At 38.4% G+C, this 23,730-nt stretch overlaps 1 protein-coding gene across 6 annotated transcripts in view; it reads left to right on the top strand.

Annotated features, from left to right (window-relative positions):
• apba2b (amyloid beta (A4) precursor protein-binding, family A, member 2b) overlaps positions 1-23,730 on the top strand; it is a 126,204-nt gene that overhangs the window by 95,625 nt on the left and 6,849 nt on the right. For 5 of the 6 annotated variants that reach the window (XM_017458705.3, XM_017458707.3, XM_017458706.3 and 2 more), the window contains 7 exons: positions 973-1,053; positions 3,100-3,139; positions 6,981-7,126; positions 14,064-14,099; positions 15,659-15,745; positions 20,246-20,431; positions 23,121-23,300. In XM_017458705.3, coding sequence (XP_017314194.1) covers positions 973-1,053; positions 3,100-3,139; positions 6,981-7,126; positions 14,064-14,099; positions 15,659-15,745; positions 20,246-20,431; positions 23,121-23,300 — 756 coding nt within the window. The remainder of the gene's footprint in view (positions 1-972; positions 1,054-3,099; positions 3,140-6,980; positions 7,127-14,063; positions 14,100-15,658; positions 15,746-20,245; positions 20,432-23,120; positions 23,301-23,730) is intronic. The other variant, XM_017458710.3, reaches the window with a different exon arrangement.

Raw genomic sequence — 23,730 nt, 5'->3', positions numbered from 1 at the left:
AGTGTCATTCATGCTATCTTCCCTAAGGAGGCTGTTTTTCAGGGTGTGACTTTGGAAAGAACACTGACTTTGTTTGGGTTATGAGTTACATTTTTTTAAACTAACAGATATTTCAAACTAGAGGTCAGTACGTGTCGTATGTAATTGTCTAAACTGGTGAATACTTAGCTATGTTATGTATTCATTTGACAAACAAGAAAGCTAACGAGCTAGATAGCTAACTCACTCGGCCATACTTGTAGATGATCTTCTTGGAACATCTTCCTTCTAAGCAGACAGTCTACAAGTATGGCCGAGTGAGTTAGCTATCTAGCTGGTTAGCTTTTTTGTTTGGTCTATAATCACAAGATATCCACATGTATGTACTTCCACCAGCTCAAGTTTAACCCTGATCTCTGAGCAAGTAATTTCAGTTAAGCAACTTGATTGAGATTCCAGGAGCACAGCCTGTTCTGCCATGGACTGGAAAACACCTTGCTACATCTGTCGCTCCACTGCTCAGAAACTTTTCATTTCTGCTAGATTGTGACCACACATAGAAATATATAACCTGACCTTTATTGTAGAATATGCAGTTATCTGCCCATTCAAACTTCAGGAAAGGTATATATACCAAGAAGCTTTTGCTTTCTTTGTAGTTGTGTGTTGGTTTTGTAGCACCATGGAACTTAAATTAGTGTAGCTGTGACTGGGGGTGATATGGGTCAGACCATTCCACTGTTGGAAGGGATTCCTACAGGAACTGACAGATTGCTTTTTTCACTTCTCCTTTTGATCTTTTCTATTCTTCATCTTTTGTCATCTGACAAGCTTTGTATTGCTTCTCTTCTACCCACAGGGTTTATATCCCTGGAGGAATTACACTGAAACTCATTTAGTGTGCTTATGGGGTCTTCTTCCTGTTTCATATCTCTCTCTCTCTCTCTCTCTCTCTCTCTCTCTCTCTCTCTCTCTCTCTCTTTCTTTCTCTAGGTGTCAAACAGTGCAGAGCAGCCAAGAAAACAGCAACGCTCCGATCTCAATGGACCTCTGGAGAACAACAACGTCCCTGAGGTGGAACCATTAAATTTTGCCCTAAAGAACCACTATGATTACTTTAATCTGTTTTATTCATAATGCATATCATCAATGAACAAGGAAACACATCTGTCTGTTTGCTTGTAGAATAATACAAGTAGCATAAGACATAAGTCTTAAAGGAGCAGTTTGTAATTTTCTCTGCTTGCAACTGAAATGAAACACAAGCAATCCTTCTTCCCTCTAAAAAAAACCCAACAACCTCAGACCCACTTTTGAAACTACATGTATCTATCTCATCAGTTGGCTTTTAATGAAATGGTGCATAGACAAGATGCTCTGTTCCAAGTTCAGAAAAATGTAAACAAAATGATAAAAGCAAGAAACGACAGTAACTACAGCATGATCCATTGAATGGCAAATCACAGTTTTTGTAATTATATAATTACAGACAAATTGAAGGAAAAACCAGCATAAAGTATCTTAGGAAGGTACTGGGCCACAGTTTGCTGGAATTAATAAACACCATTCTCCAAAAGATATTCCCCGAGTTGGTGTTTTGATGATGATGGTGATGTTGAGCACTGTCTAACACATTACTCCACATCCATCTCCCTTTGGCATTCAGTTAGGTTGAGATCTGGTGACTATTGTTTTTTTTGTTTGTTTGTTTGTTTGTTTGTTTGTTTTTAAATCTTTATCAAACCATTCAGTGAGCTCTTGTGCCCTGTGAATGGGGTTGGAGTTATCCTATGTTTCATCGTAGGATAAATGTGATCAGTCACATTGTTTTTTTTTTTTTATTGGTTTGCAGTGACCCTTCCTTCTAAGGGGACAAGTGGAGCCAAACCATGCCAGTACAATTCCCTCACAGTGTAACACATTTGTTCCTTTAATTTGTCATCTGTATGGAATATAGAGTGTGTAATTATTACAGGTATCAAAACCTCTTTTAAAAGTTACAAATGGCACCTTTAGCTAGTGGTGTTAGCTAGTGTGTTGGTGCTATTTGATCTCACTGTTGATGTAGGTAATAAAAAGGCTTTACACACACACACACACACATACACACTAATTTGCTTTTCTTGAGGTAGAAAATCAGATACTTTGGCCTCTTAGTGTTATACAGTCTAATGTGTTAATTTCAGCGAATGTATCACATGTTGGATGAGCAGAAACTGTTCGAGTAGAGTCATTCTTGCTGGGTAATTGCCTTGAGAATAATTAGCGTGTCATTTGCATTCAAACGAACTCTGCAAATTTGGCTCCTCACCAAGCAGAACAATGTCTCTATTACGGCTGCTGGGTGTTATATTTGATTGGAGAGGTCTTCGTCTTCTCAAGGTCCGTCTTGTGAGTGCTCCACTGGTCTGTCTCAATTTATGGGGCAATTTCCCTTTACTTTATGTTACAGGAGCCTGTATTTTATGTAGCACTTTTTTTACGGGTAGCTCGGGATGCAAAACTTAGTATACCGTCTTTATCTGCAGTGTAATCTAGTGGGAAAGTTTCTCGGTCACTGTGCATGGATCTAAGAAAGCAGAAGAACAGCCAAGGACAGATGGCTGTTTATTTCAAAGAAGCTACAGTATACATCTCTTGCTGCATGGTCTTCATTTAATTACACTGACTGATGCAGCTTTGGGGATCTTCTCTTCGACTGCAATTAATGGGGATAGATACTCTCTCAATGCTGACTTTCCATTTGGATGGCTGTCACAAATCGATTGCTATTACTCAGTCCGCTGCAGTATCTTTCACTCAGAGACCTCACCACAAACTGGTAGAGATCATAGTCTGAATAATTGACATGTTGTGTGTGCTGATTTAACATTGGCTGGCTGGATCATGAGCCATTCACCAATTAGAACCAGTGTGTATTTGCTATTGTTCTGTGTGTTCAACAAAGCTTATTGTTGCCATTTTGTTTTGTTGGAGCTTTGTCCTGATGTTTGTAAGTAAAAGTAAAGCAATGAACTTGTTAGTGTTTTAATTCTGTTACGTGTTTTAGTAGCCAAGCTCATTATACACACGTTTCATCTCATGGCATTTCTTATTTGGATGTTTCTTCTTGTTTCCCAGCCATCGAAGAAGACGGCATCTTTCCCCAGCTTTGTCGATGGTAAGTGGCCACTTTATACTTCCCTCTTATCTGCTTCTGGAGATCTGCTCAAAAGGCAAAAAAGACTTCATCATCATCTCATCTCCACAGCAAAAATAAAATGTAAACTATAAAGGATATAGTGCCATAATGAAAGAAGCAGGCGTTAAAGAAAAGTCATTTTTTATGCATTTTTTTGCTTTTGAGTGTTGTAGAAATGTTTAATAAAAATAGTCTCTATAGATGAGGATATCTCCACTTGAAGATACATTTTGAAGATTGTCACTGTGGTCCTTAGCAGCATGCACATGAGAAAGAGGAAACTTGGTGAAAGTAGGACACTAGATTAGCCAAAGCTGGAAACAGAACTGAAAGAAAAGAAAAGTAGCTTATTTCTATCTTCTTTGCACTCATATTACTCTTTTATCTTATTATTAAGGCTCCTTTCTTTTCGCACAGTGGGGGAAAAACTGATTGATATGAGTTTTTAGCCAAATGTTGCTAGAATTATGAGATCTAATGCAACTGTTTACTGACTGCTCATGTTTCTTGGGTGTTACAGAAGTCATATTTATCCGAGTGTTTCTCTGTTTTAGCAACCGTTTTAATCCACTCTCAAATAAGTTTAGCGTTTTTTATGGACAGTAAATTTTGAGTCTAAGTCTACTCTTGTAATTCTGTCTTCTTGGTATATTGTATATTGCTTCATGGTATAGGACACATTAATGTATCAGGTATTCTACGTAATATTTGTATTGCTTCTAAAATGGCACTTTTGTATAACTAGAGTCTAGTTTAGGTTTTAGGTGTTAGTATTGTAAAAGTTCAACGAGGCACTGCTTTCTGGGCTGAAGCGACGGTTTTGGTCTTAATCCCTCTGTCAGGCCTGAAAATATCCTCCTGTATGTCTATGTCTGTTCATTTTATAAGTAACCTTTTTTGCAACCAAGTGGAGCAGCACACTACCATAACTCCTGGAGTATATACAGTACTGTATAAAAGTATTTGCCTGATTTCTTCTGTTTTTGTGTACATCTCGTACTAATTTGTTTCAGTAATTGAAACAAAATCTAAGAGTAAACAAAGTCAACCCGAGTAAACACAAAATACAGTTTATAAATGATAATGTTATTTATTGAAGCAAACAAGTTATCCAATACCAACTGGGCCTGTGTGAAAATTTATTTGCCCCCGTAGTTACTAATTCCCCAAATCTATGAATCTGCATTCATAATAGGGTTCAGCTGCACTAGACACAACCAGGCCTGATTACTGCAAACCCTGTTCAATCAAATCAACACTTAAATGGAACTTTTTCAACAGCATGAAGTTGGTTAAAAGGTCTCACTGAGTAACACTCTATGCAAAAATTGAAAGAAATTCCAGAAATGATGAGGAAGAAGGTGATTGAAATACATCAGACTGGGAAGGGTTACAAAGCTATTTCAAAGGCTCTGGAACTCCAAAGAACCACAGTGAGAGCCGTTCTCTCTAAATGGAAAAACTCGGCACAGTACGGAACCTTCTCAGAAGTGGCCGACCTTCCAAAATTCCTCCAAAAGCACAGCAACTACTCATCCAGGAAGTCACAAAAGAGCCAAGAACAACATCAAAGGACCTACAGGCCTCTCTTGCATCAATAAAGGTCACTGTTAATGACTCCACTATCAGAAAGACCCTTGGAAACAATGGCAATCATGAAAGAGTGGTGAGGTGAAAACCAGTGCTAACCCAGAAGAACATTAAGGCTCTTCTGAATTTTGCCAAAAACACACCTTGATGACCTTCAAACCTTTTGGGAGAATGTTCTGTGGATTAATGAGTCGAAAGTGGAACTGTTTGGAAATAGGGATGTGATGAGAACCCATACTTCGGTACCAAGTCGGTACCAACATTCTTAAAACGTGATGGTACATGTTTTTCTTCAGTAGTATAGGTACTGTTATTAATGAAGATACAGAGGTTGCAATTGTTCCGGAACTGAAGGGGGGCAGCAAATACGTGCAAGTGTTTTAGTCGGTTCACAAGTGGTGAAGAAGAAGAAAAAAACGCCAACAAGCACACGGGAAAAACTACAGAAGTTTAACTCCGCCCCGACTTGTTAAGAGGTAGAAAGAGGAACACTCGTTGAAAGGAAAGGTAGCGTCAGTTGCCGGTGTGCAACCGAAGCTATCGTTCATTTCAAACAAAGCAAGGAAACACCTGGAATTTGGCGAAGCACCTGAAAGACAATCCTATATTATGTTTGTTTGAGGCAGCAGGCATTGTAGCCGTGAAACCAGCTCACGTTATGCTACATGTAAAGTTTGCGATAGCCTATTATTTGTTAACGACGCTAACGCATTGCAGTGTTATAAACTACCTCCTAATGGGCCTCCAGGCATCGCCATTCAGCCCGTGTCCTGTCAGATAAATGTAGCCTAATGTCACGAATAATTATTCAAATGTTCATACTTTTAATAAATCTTTTTGGCCTGCCACCATATCAGTGAATTTAAACTAATGCTTGCATTCAGAGGATAAGGTGTGTGTGTGTGTGTGTGTGTGTGTGTGTGTGTGTGTGTGTGCACGCATGTTTAGGAGTTAGCACTGTTTTATTAGTCATTGTCAGACAGTGTTTGATAACTAAAATACCCCCCCCCCCTCTCTCTCTTTGCCAGTATTAGCCAGAGGAGGATGTCCTCCAGGAGTTTTTAATTTATTTATTTATTTATTTCTTTTAACTACACCGCGGTATCGACTTTGGTATCACGTATCATGTACTTTTGGTGGTATCGGTACCGACTACTAGATTTTTGGTATCGTGACATTCCTATTTGGAAGACAGGGGTCCCGTTACATGTGGCGTAAACCAAACACAGAATTCCACAAAAAGAACATCATACCTACAGTGAAGCATGGTGGTGGAAGTGTGATGGTGTGGGGATGCTTTGCTGCTTCAGGGTTTGGGAAACTTGCAGTAATTGAGGGAAACATGAATTCTGCTCTCTACCAGAAAATCCTAATGCAGAATGTCCGTTATTCAGTCCATAAGTTGAAACTCAAGCGCAACTGGATTATGCAGCAAGACAATGATCCAAAGTATAGGAGTATATCCTAGTCCTAGAAGTACGTGAAGTTATTGGAAGCGTTTGGTTGCTGTTATTGCTGCCAAAGGTGGCACAACCAGATTTTAAGTTTAAGGGGCAATTAGTTTTTCACATGGGTGATAGGTGTTGGATAACCTTTCTTGCTTCTGTAAAAAAAACAACAACAACAAAAAAAAATCTGTATTGTGGGTTTACTCAGATTACCTTTGTTTTATGTTGTATTTCATTTGAAGATCTAAAACTATTTTGTGTGAGAGTTTTTATTTTGTGTACTTTAGTATGAGATTTACACAAAAACAGAAGAAATCATACTTTTTCACATACGTTTTCATGTGCTAGATGACAGAAGCATGCTTGTACAGTCTGAAAAATATGGTATAAGGCTTAACACAAAATTACAACAAATATACACTTCCAGGCACACACACTTATATAGGATATTTTTATCTGTAAGTGTCGAACAATGTTGGGAAGGGAGTCAGATTTAGCTCATAAAGAGTCTGTGTTTACTCCTGTGTAGGTGTTTCTATCAGACAGGGAATAACATCCAAAAAAGCATGACTAGAGTTAAAAAATGTACGACATGCAAGAAAACTATATGGGCCAAAACTGACACCTCAGACTTTTGTAAAAAGTTTTTTTCAAGGATGTTTTCTCCAGTTTCATGCTGTCATAGCAGTTATTCTGCTTCCTAAAGCTTTAAACACTCCAGATCTAGCAGAGGTGTTAAAGGTTTCCTGCATCTGATCTTTTTTGTGCTCGAATTCTGCCAGTGCCAGGGCCGTGCGAGCCTGAGGACCTCATTGATGGGATCATCTTCGCTGCCAACTACCTGGGTTCCACACAGCTGCTGTCAGAGAGAAACCCATCTAAAAACATCCGCATGATGCAGGCGCAGGAGGCTGTGAGCCGAGTCAAGGTACAGAGTTAGACTATACCAGGTATTTCAGAAAGCCTAGACTACAATGAAAGTTTTTTTTATTAATGTGCGTATTGGTGGTGGATCAACATGCTGCATTGTTTTTGATGAGACAAAGAAGTAGGTAGAAATAATGGATTCTGCTGGGTTCAGACAGATCTGGTTGACTGGCCTGAGCCTGCAGCTGGAGTAGCACTATTTTTCCTGTCCTGTCCTACCATGACTGGTTCTTTGACTGATGCCCAAAATGCTCAAGGGGCATCTAAGGTGTAGAGTCTGTTCCCTGTCCTTTCTTTTTTGCATCAGACGGAAGAGAGAAATTATTATCCTTTCTGTTCTATTTCTATTCAATCATTACAGACCTCTGGTAAATCATGGTAAATCTGGTCAATTTTAAACAAATAAAAAACAATCTTTCAGTATACACTAGATATAATCAGTCAAATCTTGTCTGGTGTCTGAACTTTCCTTAGTTTTGTACTGGAGCTGTAAGGTTAATATTGCTAACAACTAAGGGAATCTACCAATTTAGCACTGTACAAATGTCTAAATCAGCACTCACGCACCACAAAAGACATAATATGACTCAGTAATTCCATTATTATACAAGTAACAGTTTTATACAATAGCAGACATCCGTATTTTAAAAAAAAAGTATATACATACATTTTTTTGTTTATCATATCATATCATCATATTTATCATACCTTTACCATATAATTGACCTTTAGGCCACACCTTCTCATTGCAGTACTTGTACACAGCAGCAGACTTTGAGCTGAGGAAGAAAAAGTGTCTAATGTCTGTTAAACAACTTGACACGGTTTGAGGCGAGTGTGTGCAGATTTAGATCTAAACTAGAGGCTGTAAGCTCCCCTTACATGTTAGCTATATTAGCCTCATTGCTCTAGGACAACATCAAACACCAGGTTTGTCTTGGCTAATTGAGAAGGAAATAATGTGAATTAGATTTTTGACTGAACTCTTCCTTTAACCAAAATTTTAATATTGTATATTGTCACATACAGTGTGAAATGTCACACACATCACATGATGCAGAAATATACAAGACATACAATTGTATATATATACCGAAATGTGCTAACTCCTATAAATCTATGACGTGAACTTCTTGTATATAAAAACATCAAATTCTTTTATTTTAGTTTTTCTCTCTTGTTTAAATACTCAGCCCTGATTTACTATGAGCCACAATAATGAGTAGAATTTTACACGTGCAATCAGATAAGTTGTGTGCACAGTTAGTGGGCATGTTGTGGGAAATTTAGAAAGAGTAATTGTGTGAATGGTGTCACACGTATAGTAGGGGTAGAAAACAATAATTAAATGAGGTGTTTTCAAACTGAAACTCGAATAAAACAGCGGTTAAAGGCAGTGAGGCTTGAGTGTGTTTTCTGTTCATAAGGTATATGTGAAAGTATACCTTTTGGCTTTGGAGGTGTGAACACGGTGAATATCTAGTATTTAGCACAGCAGTGATACTTTATCATTTTGGCAAATATCCTGATTGATTTGCGACACTAAGGCATGATTCAGATAAACCTTCTCATTATTCAGACTAAGTAAATGCTTTCATTTAGTTTTTATCCAGAGGAAACAGGCTTCTGCAAATTTAATACCTGCTCTTCAGTCGTACTAATTTGCACACTCAACTGCCGTCCTTGAAGAGGCTTTTAGGGATAATAAATCAAGCTGTGGGAGCAAAACTATTTGATTTGCATTGACACAACCCTGAAATTTGCACCTTAGGGTAAAATTGGATATTCATTAAGGCATACCAATAAAATGGACAAGACATACTATTTTGCTCATGTGAAAGATTTAATAACTATGTGGAGTCCCTGATAATCCTGAGCGAGGCTCAGAGGGGATGGAGCTTTTCCGTTTCATTAGTATTGTAGGAAGGAATTGAACGCTGGCGCTCTCTGTCTAAATCTTTTTGTGATTCAAACCTGTAACCTTTCCCTCTTTCCCAAAGATGTGCATTCCTTGCATTTTTCAGTGGCACTGTCATTTAATATGGCGGAGTCCTATTTTTATGAGTTGAGATGAGATTTGTTTGTTTACACCCCAGGAGATGTTGTCTAATCAGTGTTTATGGAATTAGTGGTGGCAGGGTGTAATCTCCTTCTTCTCTGTGTGCTAGCACAACGGCATTTTAGCTGCCATGCTCCGTGCCAACTGCGAGTGCATTTGCGAATGCTTTATGATGCCCTAGTGCTGAATCAAAGTGACTCGTTTATTAGTGGGCTTTTCTTCTGAACTTTTTATTCGCGTGAAACCCGAATGACATTTCTGAAAATGTATATGCTCACAGAATCAATTGTAATTAAACAGGAGTTGCCAGATTGGCCAGTACACACCAGAGATTGCAGGGCTGTTTATTTTTCCAGTGCAGTTTTATTTATCTAGGGTCCAAATTAGCCCTTTGTGAGGAAACACGCTCTGTGACAGATGGGAAGGAAACCAGCTCCATGTGGACCCCATAATGGGAAATCTGGCACACAGAGATCAGGATGCTGGTTACATCTGTGTTTCAACATGCCTGCCATTCTTTCCCGTTCAGCTCAAAACGATGTAAAAAGCTTGATTTTGAACGAAGAACAGCTGAAAAATGTACATTTCATTACATTATTTTATTGTTTTTGAAGGCATTTGATATTTAGTGTATTTTTAAAATATAGATATTTAAATTTAGCGTGAGCCACATTCTCTCCTCCCCTGTTTTCTGGTCTTGCCTGTTTGAGTTCAAGCAACTACAAATAGGATGGGACTGCAGGACCAGAGTTACCCTTGATTTGAACTAGTTTTACACTAGACACGTGTGTCTTGCACTTGCTTGGTCAATTTCCTGATTCAGCGGGTTATTAACACTACATACATATGCAACGCTGACATGAATGGTGGTGGCACAGTGTCATCAGCAGACAGAAAACCACGGCAACAACAGTGTTGGAATGTTTTGACATATGACGTGACATCTTCATGCCACTCTACAGCAACAAGTATGCTTGTCTACATTATAATTTTACAGATCAACAAAGAAACCTGGTCAGGTTTGTTAAAGATTTGCCTGCCCCATAGTGGATATTGTTTTTATTCCTCCAGACGCATAAAAGGTACACAGTGAACAGTGCCACTCATGTAGCAGCTGTGTTGAACATGTTTGTGTAGTTAGACATGAAGTATCCACAAATCCTAAGTGCGTGGATGTGTGTCAGTACTGCACAAGTAGCCCTACAAGCAGACTCACACTCTCAGCTCCACAGGGGGCGGAGCTTTACGGCCGAAACTCTTCCACTGGACTGAATCTGCAAATCTGCCTCATCCATCAAAAGCCATTCCAAATGAAACCATGGCAACGCTTCACTGCCTCTCTCACTTTCTCTCTGTGTCTCTCTCTCTCACTCTTGCGCTCTCCCTCTCTCTCTCTCGCTCTCACTCTAGCTCTCTTTCTCTCACTCTCTCTCTCTCTCTCTCACTCTCTCTCTTGCTCTCACTCTTGCTCTCTCTCTCTCTCTCTCTCTCTCTCTCTCACTCACTGCTCTCTTCTTGCAATGTTTGGGTGGACATTAACGTGGACATTAACACCAGTTCGCATGTGAGAGCTGAAACTACTTTCTATGAGGCCACAGCATGAAAAATTTGTTTGCGTTGGAGAAAAATAACAAAGTAATAAAGGGCTTTTAAAGCAACATCTCTTCTCTCCACTGTTCTCACAAATGTTTCTGTCACTCCTCTTTTGTAATCACTAATTTTTCTTCCTCTCTCTCTCCTTTTCTCCCTCATTCTCTCTGTTTCTTTTTGTCTTGCTTTTTGTATTTCAGTTTTTTTTTTCTCCCGACCTCAGTTTCTTTTTCCTCTTTCATACATCTACCTTTGTCTCCCTCTACTTTCTAGCACTAATCTTCTTTTGGGTTCTTTCTGTCTCACTTTTTCTATGTCTCTCTCCCACACACTCTCTCTTGTTAAGAGTGTGCACTCCACTCAAGCTTTATTTTTCCTACAGCAAACAATAAACACTGCATCTGTGCCTGTTTCTCTCTCTTGCTATCTGAGTATCAAGTACCGTATCCTGGTCAGGGTCACAGTGACATTTAGTGTTGCTCATGTTAATTAAATCAAGAAAAACTGTCATCTTTTATTTGAAAAAAAAAAAAAAAGTCTCTATCACTGTATCACTTTTTGCATCTTATCTTTATTAATAGAGCAACTTTCCTACCTCAGGCAAGCCTTTTTTCTATTATTATTATTATTATTATTATTATTATTATTATTATTATTATTATTATTATTATTTTTACATATTTAGTTTGACATATTTGCTTGATTCACTTCGCCTCTCTCTAAAATGCTGCTTTAGCTTCATATGAATTCAGATTAATTCTGGTCTATTCTATGTCAGCCATGAAAACAAAACACTTCAGGTGTTGAGTGTTCAAGCTTCATAGACAAAAGCTTCATGTTTCTTTGAACTGGAGCCTTCAGCCACTGTTGATGCAGTATTTATGCAATGCTTATTGCCTGCTCCTGCTCATTTCTCCAGTCGCTCTCTCTCTCTCTCAGCCTGTTTCTCTCAGGAGGTTTTGTTGTATGGCACTGGCAGAGAGAAATACTGTAGAAACAAGAATGCGTCCTCTGAATGTAAAATAATCTCAGCAAGCTGAGGCCCTGTAGGCTGTTTTGCTGTTTCTCGTACATCTAAATAAAGACGGAGAACGAAGCTGCGCTTATCCAGAAGCGAGCCAGGGGTCTGCAATCTGAGGGAGTGGACATGAGTGTGAGAAGCAGGTTCATGCCCTCTGTTAAATGGAAAGCGAGAGAGAGAAACCGAGAGAGAAAGGGAGAGGGGGAGAGAGCTGAATGTTTTTGAGATGTGATGTGATTACTAAATGTGTATCCTTGTACAAAGAGTTTAACTTAAACTATTGCATGAAAAGAAAACTTGCACATAATGCATGCCAGGGGGTAAAGCGGAGTACTGGAGTGTGTTATTCCAGTTATACCACAGCGATTTGCCAACTGCTGCAATGTTCACTTTATTAATGTAGTAATTTAGTACTTAGTACTTTAGTACTTAATGTAGTACTTTAAGTAATGAGTTTATATTGAGATTTAATGTTGTGGAACTTCCAAGACACATGTTAATTCCTATTCTCACTTATGATATGACGGCGATAAACAGTCATACCAACAAAAAACTTCACCAAATCAATGATTATAGGTTTTACTTTGTTAAACAACAACTAAAAAAAAATCGATTTATTAATATACTTGGATTATGTGTTGTGTCCGCCGTACAATCACTGTGTGTGAGCACTATAGAAAAAATACCTGTGCAAAAGTTTTAGGCATCCCTATATTTTTAGCACAAACTTTGTTATAGATTTTTGATTTTATGACTTCTACATTATCGAGTCAGTACGGAAAACATTTTAGGTCCCCAAACAAAATGAAATGTTGCAGAAAAATGTTTGTATGTCATTAAAGAAAGCGGCATGTTATGTAATTATGTAAGAGACACTTTTCAGACAAAGAACATAATGAAGGTTGCTGGGATTCGCTGCAAAAATAAGAAGCGAGTGTGAAAGTCAAAGTCTCAAGAAGAACCGTGTCTGGTTCTGCAAGATGCTCAATAAAACTTACAGCTCATTTCCTTATAAAACTGCACTAATTGTACCGGAGACTACTATTTTTATTTATATTAAAAAAAAAATTGTCACATCAAATATTGACTTTGTTTCATCTGCTACTGTTTACTGCTCGTTACTGTACTTTTTTTGTGTAGAAACATTTAATTTCATTGTTTTGAAGGCATCTTTGCTCTACGCATAATCCTCTTAATAAGAATGTGATCCTCTTAATAAAGTGTGATGGAGCAACAGGCCCTATGTTTTATTCATTTGTATACAAAATTATGCTTACTACACATTTATGTTTAAAACTTTGTGATGCAGCAGGTTATTTCTTTCTGTTTCTGAATGTCTAATCCATTCACAGCATAACACTGATCTGCTAATGGTCATATTAGAAAAGTTCAAAATAGTACATTTCACATTTAGACGATCAGTGCTAATTCACTTTTGGCACTAAGATTTAGACTCGAGTACAGGTTGGGTGCAGAATTTGTCAGATTTATGGAAACTTTTATTGATCTTTTTGGGCAGGATTTTGAGCTGTCAAGTACTCTTTGAGACTATGCTTTTCCTACTTCTCCCTCAGTTCACTCTTCCGTTGGGTTAATTCCGTGTGGAATTGGGTTCTGAAGGAATAGTTGGCTTCAGTTGTCTGAAAATGTATTTCCATTGTCTCTTTATTCACTGTGTCTGAATTACCAATAAACAGAATGAAAAACACAAGAGATTCACAAGAGCTTCCATACAGTGCTGCAGAATACTGCATAACGAATAACAAGTAACGTATTAAAGGCTAGTTTTACGCTGGGACGCTTTGTAAACTCCCCTGTGACAGATTGCATCTGTGTGATCCAGACAACAAATGCAGCACGGTATCTTTATCAAACAAACACCATTTGTGTTGCGTTTTAAGTGTGGATTCTGTGCAGTAAACAAGGTGTCATACATACTCAGGCTGCCTCATATGACATGACAGATGAGAGTTGTTTGAATCAGATACATATACAGCATGTGTAATCCTTCTTATCTTTCCCAGCTCAAATCTGAATGTAGAATATAGTTAACTGTTTCCTGCTCACGTTACGATGGTTATGAAGCCCATATTTGCATGCCAGGTGAATTTATCTGTCATGGATCAATTATTGCACACCTGATGTTTGGCTGTTTATGTTTGCTTTCCTGTTTGTTCTAACATGCTTATCTGTTTCCTTTGGCTTCCCACCACCTCCTTTTACCCCTCCCACTTGTGACGACCCCTGTACCACCCCAACGCCGCACAGAGAGTTCAGAAGGCAGCCAAAATCAAGAAAAAGGCGGTGTGTAATCAAGACCTTGCGCACTAAAAGCACGCTAACCATTAAGCACTAAGAGAAAAGTCAATCACATCTCCCTTCCTCTCCCTGCATGTCACATGAAATTTTTGTCTTTTTCACCCGGCATCAGTGTGGCATTTACATCATATCATCTGAGATATAGAAAATATTGAAAACCCAGAGAGAAAGCTTTGTAGTTTCACAATAATTCAGTTGTCATAGGTGCTTATTGAGTTTCATGATATGAGGGGTATGAATCACACACAGAAGCTGAAATGGCAGGTGGTTTCTCACCACGCTGAAGTGTTCTCTTCACGCAGGAGAACGGCTCGCAAACAGGATTTCAGTTATGGAATTGTTTTCTTATAGCAGAAATGATTATGATTGGTTTGGGTCAGACCAATTAAAACAGACAGGAAGTGGGAGTTGATGTATAATTGAACAGACAAGTTACTGTTACTGAAAGAAAAAGTGTTTCTTTTTGAATTTGAACATTTTTACTGAGTGCTGTGAGTGAAATTTAAGTTACAATGCACTAAAAAGACTAACTATTCTATTACAGGTCAGTTTTCCATTCAATATGATCAATTAGCTAAATGATGCTACAGTGTTCAAATCTAATGTAAATCTAATCTGTTATTATTTAATTAGGTCCTGTGCATTTTATATTAAGCAGATTAATGTTGTTACATAGTTTGTTTGATTTTTAAAAAAATTTTTTTACAACTACAGTGACCTAGTGTGACATGAGAGTTTTGCATATGATTATTATACTACACTTATTATGAATAAATATTGGCTAGATAATAGCAAACTGTAGTAATGTAGGCTAATGCTGGTTCATTCTAAAAGAGATTAGAGAGTACTTTTTGATTTTCATTGGTCACTTAGTGCTCATTTCAATAATTAAAACATCTTCAAGATTAAAAGACAAATCCAGTTAATTACACCAAACCCCCCCTCCCCCCACCCCCCAACCCAAATACTTCCCTCTGCATCCCCCTGTGTCATAGCTATCTATCCACACATCTCTATCACACATTTCTCTTTCGCATACGCACAGTCATTTCCTGCTTGGCTGCTTTTACATACATTAGCTATTTCAGCTATTTGTTTATTTGTCTTGTTAACCTCTTCATTCCCTAAGCATGTGCTAAGTGTTTATTAGCATAGGAAATGGCTGTCTGACCATGCTATGTGTTCAGATGTATTCTGTGATTGTTTCAAAATCCGTCCAGGGAGATTTTTATTTTTTAATGATTTTGAGTTACTGCTGACAAGCACTGCCATTTCATATTTTACACAGGCATTCTCCATTCCATTTCCTGTCCTATTTGGATTATTAATAGCTCAATTTACTTTGGCTCCACATATGTCCTGGCCCCGGAAGCCCAACCTGTGTTAGACTCTGATTTATGTATTAGGCATTTAAAATGCTTTCAACGGAGGCCAAGGAGCATATTATCTCCAGGCCCCAGTGGTGTTCATAAGAGGTTCTGAGGGCTCCCGGGTGCCAACTGGGAGCATTCTCTCAATTGTACTTTGTCTGTGCTTCTCTACAGAACTCTGAAGGGGACACACAGACGCTAACTGAGGTGGACCTCTTCATCTCCACCCAGAGGATCAAAGTCCTCAACGCCGACACACAGGTATGCGAAATCATGTTTTTCGGAACTACAGGATTAAGTAGAAATCCTTAGTGCACATAAGTCATTAACATGAGAGACAAATGAATTGATTGAAATACCAAACATGTTGGAATTCAGCCACAGTAATTAAGAAGTGCAGCTCAGGAACACACTGTTCAGAGTAAATGCACAAAAACAAGAGGTGCTTGTTAGATTCTGATTATATGATTCATTTTTTTTATTAGCATCAGACACCTACTCTCTAATTGGGCTGACTACGGCCCTGTATGTGCATTTTATTTGTCTATTTTTTATTTTATTTTATCATATTGTATTAAATAACTATTACTCTTATTGATTTATCTTTGTAATTCTTTTACACTTTTTAGCAAGCTGCACAGAAATATTCCAGTGTGCATATTTATTTACTGGGGTATTAGTTCTGAGAGTTAATCCTGCAGCATCGGTTTCACCTGTTGATGGCAGAGCTTTGCTGCAGTCTGTTAAAAAGCCTCTCACATATTGATGTAATCACAGTGAAGTCCAGAATGTCTCGGGTGTCAGTGGACACAGCAGCCTATCATGATGAGAACGCTGCTGAAATCAGTGTCTGCATTATAAATGATCTTTATAAGATACATCAGGTGGGGAGAGTTGTGTCGGTTGTGCAAGTCTCACTATTGTAGCAAGCATGTTTGTACTGTCCCTAATACAGTTCACTCCAGAACTATTGTATAAAATAACAAAAAATCAGTCTGAACTACTTTTTAGATAACAGTATTTTCTCTCAAATATAAATGCCTTAATGAGCAACACTCCTAAGATTTCCTTGAAAATAAAGCCAAATAATTTGTCATATGTTTTCAGCTCCCATTAGCAGTTAAAATGCAGTTAAAAATTCCTGCAAGAAATTGGACCCATGAGCACACTGTCTCACAGACAGTGAGGGGGGCGGTGAAGGAGGGGAAAAGTGTCTGAAAATTACAGTTGTATAATCGCACAGTATCTTTGATGCCTGTGATTACGAATTATGAAGAAAAAAAAATGGCACTTCCCTAAAAACAAGCTGTTTGGAAGTCGTTTCCGAGAGCAACCCTTAAAATACAAAGTTTAATGACACCAAGCATCATTCAACAACTACTTCTACCATTGTGTGTTGTGATCAAATGAGGCCTTTTTGGTCATGAACCCCATCAGCATGTTTGGCAACAAAAGGGGAATGTATACAAAGGCAAGCACCTCATACCCCACTATAAACTATAGAGGTGGATCATTGATGTTTTGTGGCTGGTTTGTGGATGTGGCTTGTGGATTCTTTTAAAGATTGATGGCATCATGATATTTCAGCCCAAAAGCTGATTCCCTGAGTTTTCAACAAGCTGATGACAACAAAATCTCATTCTCTTGATTTGAACCCTACTGAAAACCTGTGGTCTGTGTTGAAGAGGGTAGTCCGCATGCACAAACTTCATTATATACCGCTGCTTAAAATATCCTGCATGAAGGAGTGTAAAAGGAACTTCTTTCTATGACGAATAATAATTCACTTTCAATTTTTGTTTGTCTACTTTTGTTTGTTTAATACAATAATGCTGATTACAGCATTAGCAAAGGTATGGGGTTTATGTTAGGGCCAAGCTAACAATGGTGCACGTTAGGCCAATGTACACTTCTAAAAAATAATAACAAATGGACACATCAGAATTAGGACAAGATTGCCTTCACAAGGACATTTTGGTGTTCATCAGCAGTATCCTGTTACCGCTGATATCAGTGAGAAGGCAGATATAAATATACATGCCAATGCATAAAAATTAAGCTCTAGCTTTCATTAAGAAGAGTTCACCAAAGTTGAATTTTTATTCTAGATAATATGTGTGATATATATATATATATATACACACACACACACACACATACACACACATATATGTTACCTAAAATCCATCTCCAACCACACATACACCTACAATGAGACAACAACATACATGAATATTTTTCCTGATGGAGAATAATGTAAATATTATCTACAAAATACTAATGTTATTTTTGTGGTCTCCATGATGCCGTATAGTCTAGAAAATACAGTATGTAAGTGTGCAGAAGGCTTTTGTTTCTGCATGTCTGTATGGGTGGGTTTGTGTGTATGCTCTCATCCTACCCGAACAGCAGTGTGTGGGCAGTCTGGCACGGACGTTGTGCATTTCTGTATGTACTGCAATGCAGTGTCTCTCCCTGCCTGACACGGCATTCGGTTTCCTTCACACACCACACAAGAGAGGAAGCATGCGGCCACAGACACCGAAAGTTCCCAGATTTGCCTTTTTCATCAAGCAGTATTGTAGATTATGTCCTGCACTGTAATTAATTTACATCCCCTTGTCCCTAAAGACGTTCTTTACAGGAATAGTACAAAGTTAACATTATGTTACATCCACTGGTGAAGAACATCGTCACTAAAATGTATTTACAGGTGCACCATATGTCTTAAAGGAACAGTTTGCATAATTGCAGTTCCAAAGCTCTGACAGGTCCACCTGACCCTACTGGCTCTGTAGAAGCTATGTATGTCTTGTGGGTTTCCTTTGACAGTGAAGCTCATTTCTGTGCCAGAAAAAAAATGTAAACAAGCCAGAACAATAGCACAACAAAACTAAGAATCTCAGTTTTTTAATGTATCTAGGCTACATTATATATGATTATAGAAACACCTTTAAACATTATAAACTACAACTTTTAAATGTGCAGTTTAGAAAAAAAAAACATCTGCACGTCTGTAATCTGCACTTTTAACGTTTTTGAACTGATTTATTCTTAACCCATGAAGAGATTTAAAAAAAAATACAAGCACTTTTATAATTCTTATAAATTATAATCACAGAAGCAGTCTGGGGAAAAAAGATAAAAGAAAGAAAATAAAAGAAAAAGTCTCAGTGACTGTAATGTAAAAGGAAAAGATTGGAATACAGAGACCCAGGTGGGGATATGATTGTTTTACTACAGCTAACTTGAATACCCTTATTCATAAAATACACAGAGGCAAACTCTTTTTTGTGTGTGTGTGTGGTTATTTTCTATACAGTACCCAAAAATGGCTCTCACGCATCCTTTGGTATCAAATAATTAGTTAAAGTACCTTCAGTAATTCCATAATACAATCCTGTGGCGTGCGTTGTAATGTAATTATAATAATCTAGATCCTAGTTACATTATTACATTATTTTAGTTACATTAACTTAACACTTGCTCATGTTACTTGTAGGTTGCCCTTTATGTTTGCAGAAGATCTTGCCTGCTTCCCAATACTAAGATGTCACAGGTGCTGAATTAAGGCAGGAAGTGTTACCGTAGGTTGTGTCCCGGGGGCCGTTTAATGTAAAGCCAGACACCTCGACCCTGAGGGAACAGGAAGAACAGGGCAGCCATTGTCCTTCCTGGCCTGCAGCCCAGTGTGTGATCAGAATGAAAATGTATGGATCTGCTCTGTTCTCTCTCTATCTGGAAAAGGTTAAAAGGCTGTGTGTGGCCTGCATGCACACACAAATTAGATCATTTATCCTGCCGACTGAGTAATGATGTTCATCCGAGCAGGTTTAAGATGGAGAGAAAGCGAAATGCTGCTACTACATGCTGTTAACTGACCCACATGCCCCTTGGTAATCAGGTTAATACACAACAGGTGTTGCCATAATTTATAACCATGTAATGAATGCTTTATTGTTTTCCAGAAAATCAGAGCTGAGCTCAGACTGGGTTTTGTGCTCGTGATGTCTTTGAATGAACTGTTTATGCTATTGAAATGTGGCGTCATGTCCACATGAGGAAATTTTGCAAGCTATTTAAGATATATCAACTCCTGGGCAGTAAACTATAACATACAATATATGGTGTAATTGGGGTGCTGTGATTTATAGGTGATATCTGTATTTAGAAGCAGAGGAAATGAAATTATTCTTTGAAATGTAGTGCGAAATGTTATTTAGACATATTCAACATTAATCCCTTGGTAATTGCACAGATGACATTTAATTTCCAATTTTTAAACCGGCACACTAACAGGCAGAGTAAATCCACACTACTGTACATAGAGCCGAGGTTACAGGTGTCAGATAATAATTAAGGAATAAAGCATGACTCGCTGTGGGATTATATTATAGATTGCTGTGGAGATTACCATAGTCACGCACCAGGAGTGCTTCTTATCAATGACGCTGGGTAAAATGCCAGCTCATCTCTTTTGTTCCAGTGACCACGACAGTGTTGAATAGTGGCAGAAAAGAACAGTTTTTTGTTCAAATTGGAGCAAGCAGGATTCTGCACTGTAAGAAACAATATATCATTTGAGGTTGAAGTAGGCAGATTTCTGTCCTGACTGTCATTCCATGTGTGGTAGACATGATAGAAGCATTATGTAAGCCTGGTGGGGGAAAAAAAAGTTCGATAATAATGACAAGGAAATAAGTATTATGGATGTCAGAAACAGAAGTGACTCTGTCATTTTGGCTGTTGTTGTTTCTACAGGAGACGATGATGGACAATGCCCTACGCACTATCTCATACATCGCTGACATTGGAAACATTGTGGTTTTGATGGCCCGCAGACGCATGCCACGCTCCGCCTCACAGGACTGCATCGAGACTACCCCAGGTGCTCCAGAGGCCAAGAAACAGTACAAGATGATCTGCCACGTCTTTGAATCCGAAGATGTAAGGCTAACAGGAACAAAGATCAATGACAGGAACAACACATCCACTTGATCCCACTTTTTGATAGCACTGGCTAAAACTATTGTAGCATATGAGAGCGTGTGAAAGTGTTTGTGTGTGGTGTTTGATGTGTTCTTTATGTCATCTACACAAACCAACATGCTGTTGCTTGTCATTTTATCACGTTTGCATGGTTTCTCATATACACTGAATACGGTGATCTTTTTCTGGCAAGTTAATTGTACATAAACGCAATGAAGAAATCTGAAATTTCTGGACTGAAAATCCATAATAAGATTTGTAAATCTGCAACCATGGTGACTTATCCCAAAAATTAATCTGAATTTATTTCATTCATTCATTCTTTTTCAGTATCCACTTAATCGTCTGGGTTCTCCAGCTCCTTTCCACTTCACAATAACATACCCGAAGGGGAATTAGCTATACTACATTGCCCAAGGTGTGAATGAGTGTGTGAATGTGTGTGATGCCCTGTGATGGACTGGCATCCCATCTAAGGTGTAATGCTGTCTTGTGCCCAGTGGTCTGGGATAGGCTCTGAATCCCTATGACCTTGGCCAGGATAAAGGGGTTCTACAGTTGCTGAGTTGAATGAATGACCACTGTTCATGCTGTCTTAATTATGAATTACATCTTCATAGCATTACATTACAAGGGATGTATATTACAAGGGATAATCTTACACAGAAGATTATCCATTGAGGTTTCACTGAGACGTCCCACTGTTGTAAACTTTTGAGAGTGGAGCCGAGTGGATGACTGCAGAGAGCTGAAACCAATAATTACCAACAAAACCAAAACCCAGAATTTATCTAAAATGAGAAAAAAATCAATCATTTCATTACACCTCCTTTTGCGGAGGTGCGAATTAGTTGACGTTAGAGTCGTTCTTGCTGCTATGAGCAAGCAGTTCATGTAGACTACAGATCTATGAGTCAAACATACTCTGAAAACATATTTATTTGCACATAACTGCACCTATGAAGTTCACATCACCTTAGTTTGTTGTAGGTGCATTAGTGAGCAGTGATTTGCACATGTGATTGGGAAACTCATCCCAATATGGATACTGTTCGAAACAGTATATCCAATAATATCATCGTGGTGAAAATGGACAGTAATTGTCCTGCATGGCTATTGTTGTTGCCTTGTGCTCCTTGAGATCAATAGCAGGAGGTGATTTTTATTTATTTATTTATTTTACACACAGCAGTAAACACTGCTTTGAGAATCATAAAATTATGATTCTGGCACTGCCTTTATGTATGATTATTTTTAACTTAATTGCATAAAATGTAATGAGAAATCCAGTCTCAGAACGTCGTCGTGTAGTTCATAAATCCTGCACTGTATAATTATGATGTTCTATCTGTCTCTCGTCTTCAGCACAGCTGCTACTCACTCTTACTGACTCATTACTCTCTCTGATGTACAGGCCAAGTGAAAAAGTTTGATTGTGCGTGTGTGCTATTAGATGAGTCATTCAGATTGCATCCTGCACTTTTACATTTGAGCAAAGTTATTTCAAGTCCTGTCAGGGCCTCTGACACCGTTCAGCTGGTTGTGCAATAACTCGCCTGTGTATCTGTTGCGGTTCTGCGGGCGCTGAGTAGACCATTCCTGCACCGTCCGGCATCCTGGTTTCATGTGTTAATCAGATCACACGGGCATGTTTCAATATTCTTTTGTATTACAGAGCATGTCAAAAAGAGATCGATAGAAAACAAGCATGGCAGTGAGACAGCGTCTGTAGTCATTTATGATTTTCCTTGTCATTGATTTTCCCTTGTTAACTAACTTAATTATCTTTAAAACATTTTAGCAAACCTTTGTGTAGACGTGTCCTCAAAGAGAATAACTGGTTTGAAGTTACACATAATTTAGAGAGTACGCAAGTGGGTAACAGTATTATTTATCAGTATCAAATCATTATCGGTCTGAAATGCTGGTTAGGTATTGGATCAGATGTTTTAAAATGCAACATAAATGCAAACATTCAATTTTAATTTTATAAATCACTCGTTCATAAAGCATGGAGATGTTGACTGGAATACTTCAACAAAAAGCTGAGGGTGTGGGGATAAATGTGTGATTTTCCAGCCTCAATTAAATCGATGAAATTTGTGTATTAGTGGCTTTGAACTCGCATACAATAAGCTCAGCTACTGTGAGAATACCAGCATCATATCCGTATCAAGTATTGGCCAATCCTCAGATCAGTGTATAAACACAAGGCATACCTGCTTTCAAATGTAAAATCGATGAAAGTGATCCAAGTGAGTAGTGCCATCAATCTAAAGTCAGCCAACCCAAATGAGATGTGACACATCTCATCTGTTATACTGAGCAGCATTAAACAGAGTTGATTGAGGTCTGTAAAGCTCTGGATAAGCATAGCTACATGCTAGACCCATCTGCTGTGTACAAAATGTCTTTTTTTATGAGAACAGGCAGATATTGTTACAAATAATGAGAAAATGAAAGTCCCTACCATTAAAGAGAAAATCTAAATGATAACAGACACAGTACCATGCAGAAGTACACAAACTCTTGTGCATCTCTGTGTCTTAATACTTGCCCATGCTGAAAGTCCCAGGCTGATTCGGTCCATTTTATTGAGTTAATTTGGCTGTGTTTTCTTTCTCTTCTGTCCTCTGTTGTGATCCAGGCCCAGCTCATAGCCCAGTCCATCGGTCAGGCATTCAGTGTGGCCTACCAGGAGTTCCTCCGTGCCAATGGCATCAACCCAGAGGACCTGAGCCAGAAAGAGTACAGTGACATCATCAACACACAGGAAATGTACAATGACGACCTCATCCACTTCTCCAACTCGGAGAACTGCAAGGAGGTCGGTGCATATTCCACACTTGCCTGTCTCTGAACGGCTCTGCTCCATATCGGAGCCTAGTAATATGAGAAATTACTTCTTCCTTCATTTGATTGTGCTTTAAAGGAAAGGGCTATCAGAGAGAAAACATGTTGGCATGCTGCAAGATGGTTAAAGCTTTTATAGACTGGTTTCGTTAGTCTTGCAGCTTTGTCTAGTTTGTGAGTTTGATATCTATACATTAAATGAGACGATATACTCATATAGTAAGCTGGATCAGCAATATTTTAGTCATTATTATAACTAAGAGACTCTGTAAAATCAGTAATACCACATCTGGAATCTGGACCTGGGATTAACACCAGCTTCTACACCTCCAGAGCAAAGCTAGACCTCAATTGGGCCATCCAAATCCAAACATACTGTCATTTAAGTTGAACCACTCTGTCCT

Source organism: Ictalurus punctatus, chromosome 27, assembly GCF_001660625.3.
Source record: "Ictalurus punctatus breed USDA103 chromosome 27, Coco_2.0, whole genome shotgun sequence".
Lineage (NCBI taxonomy): Eukaryota > Metazoa > Chordata > Actinopteri > Siluriformes > Ictaluridae > Ictalurus > Ictalurus punctatus.
Note: the sequence above shows the minus strand (reverse complement) of the source record. Positions and strands in the feature narration are given on the sequence as shown.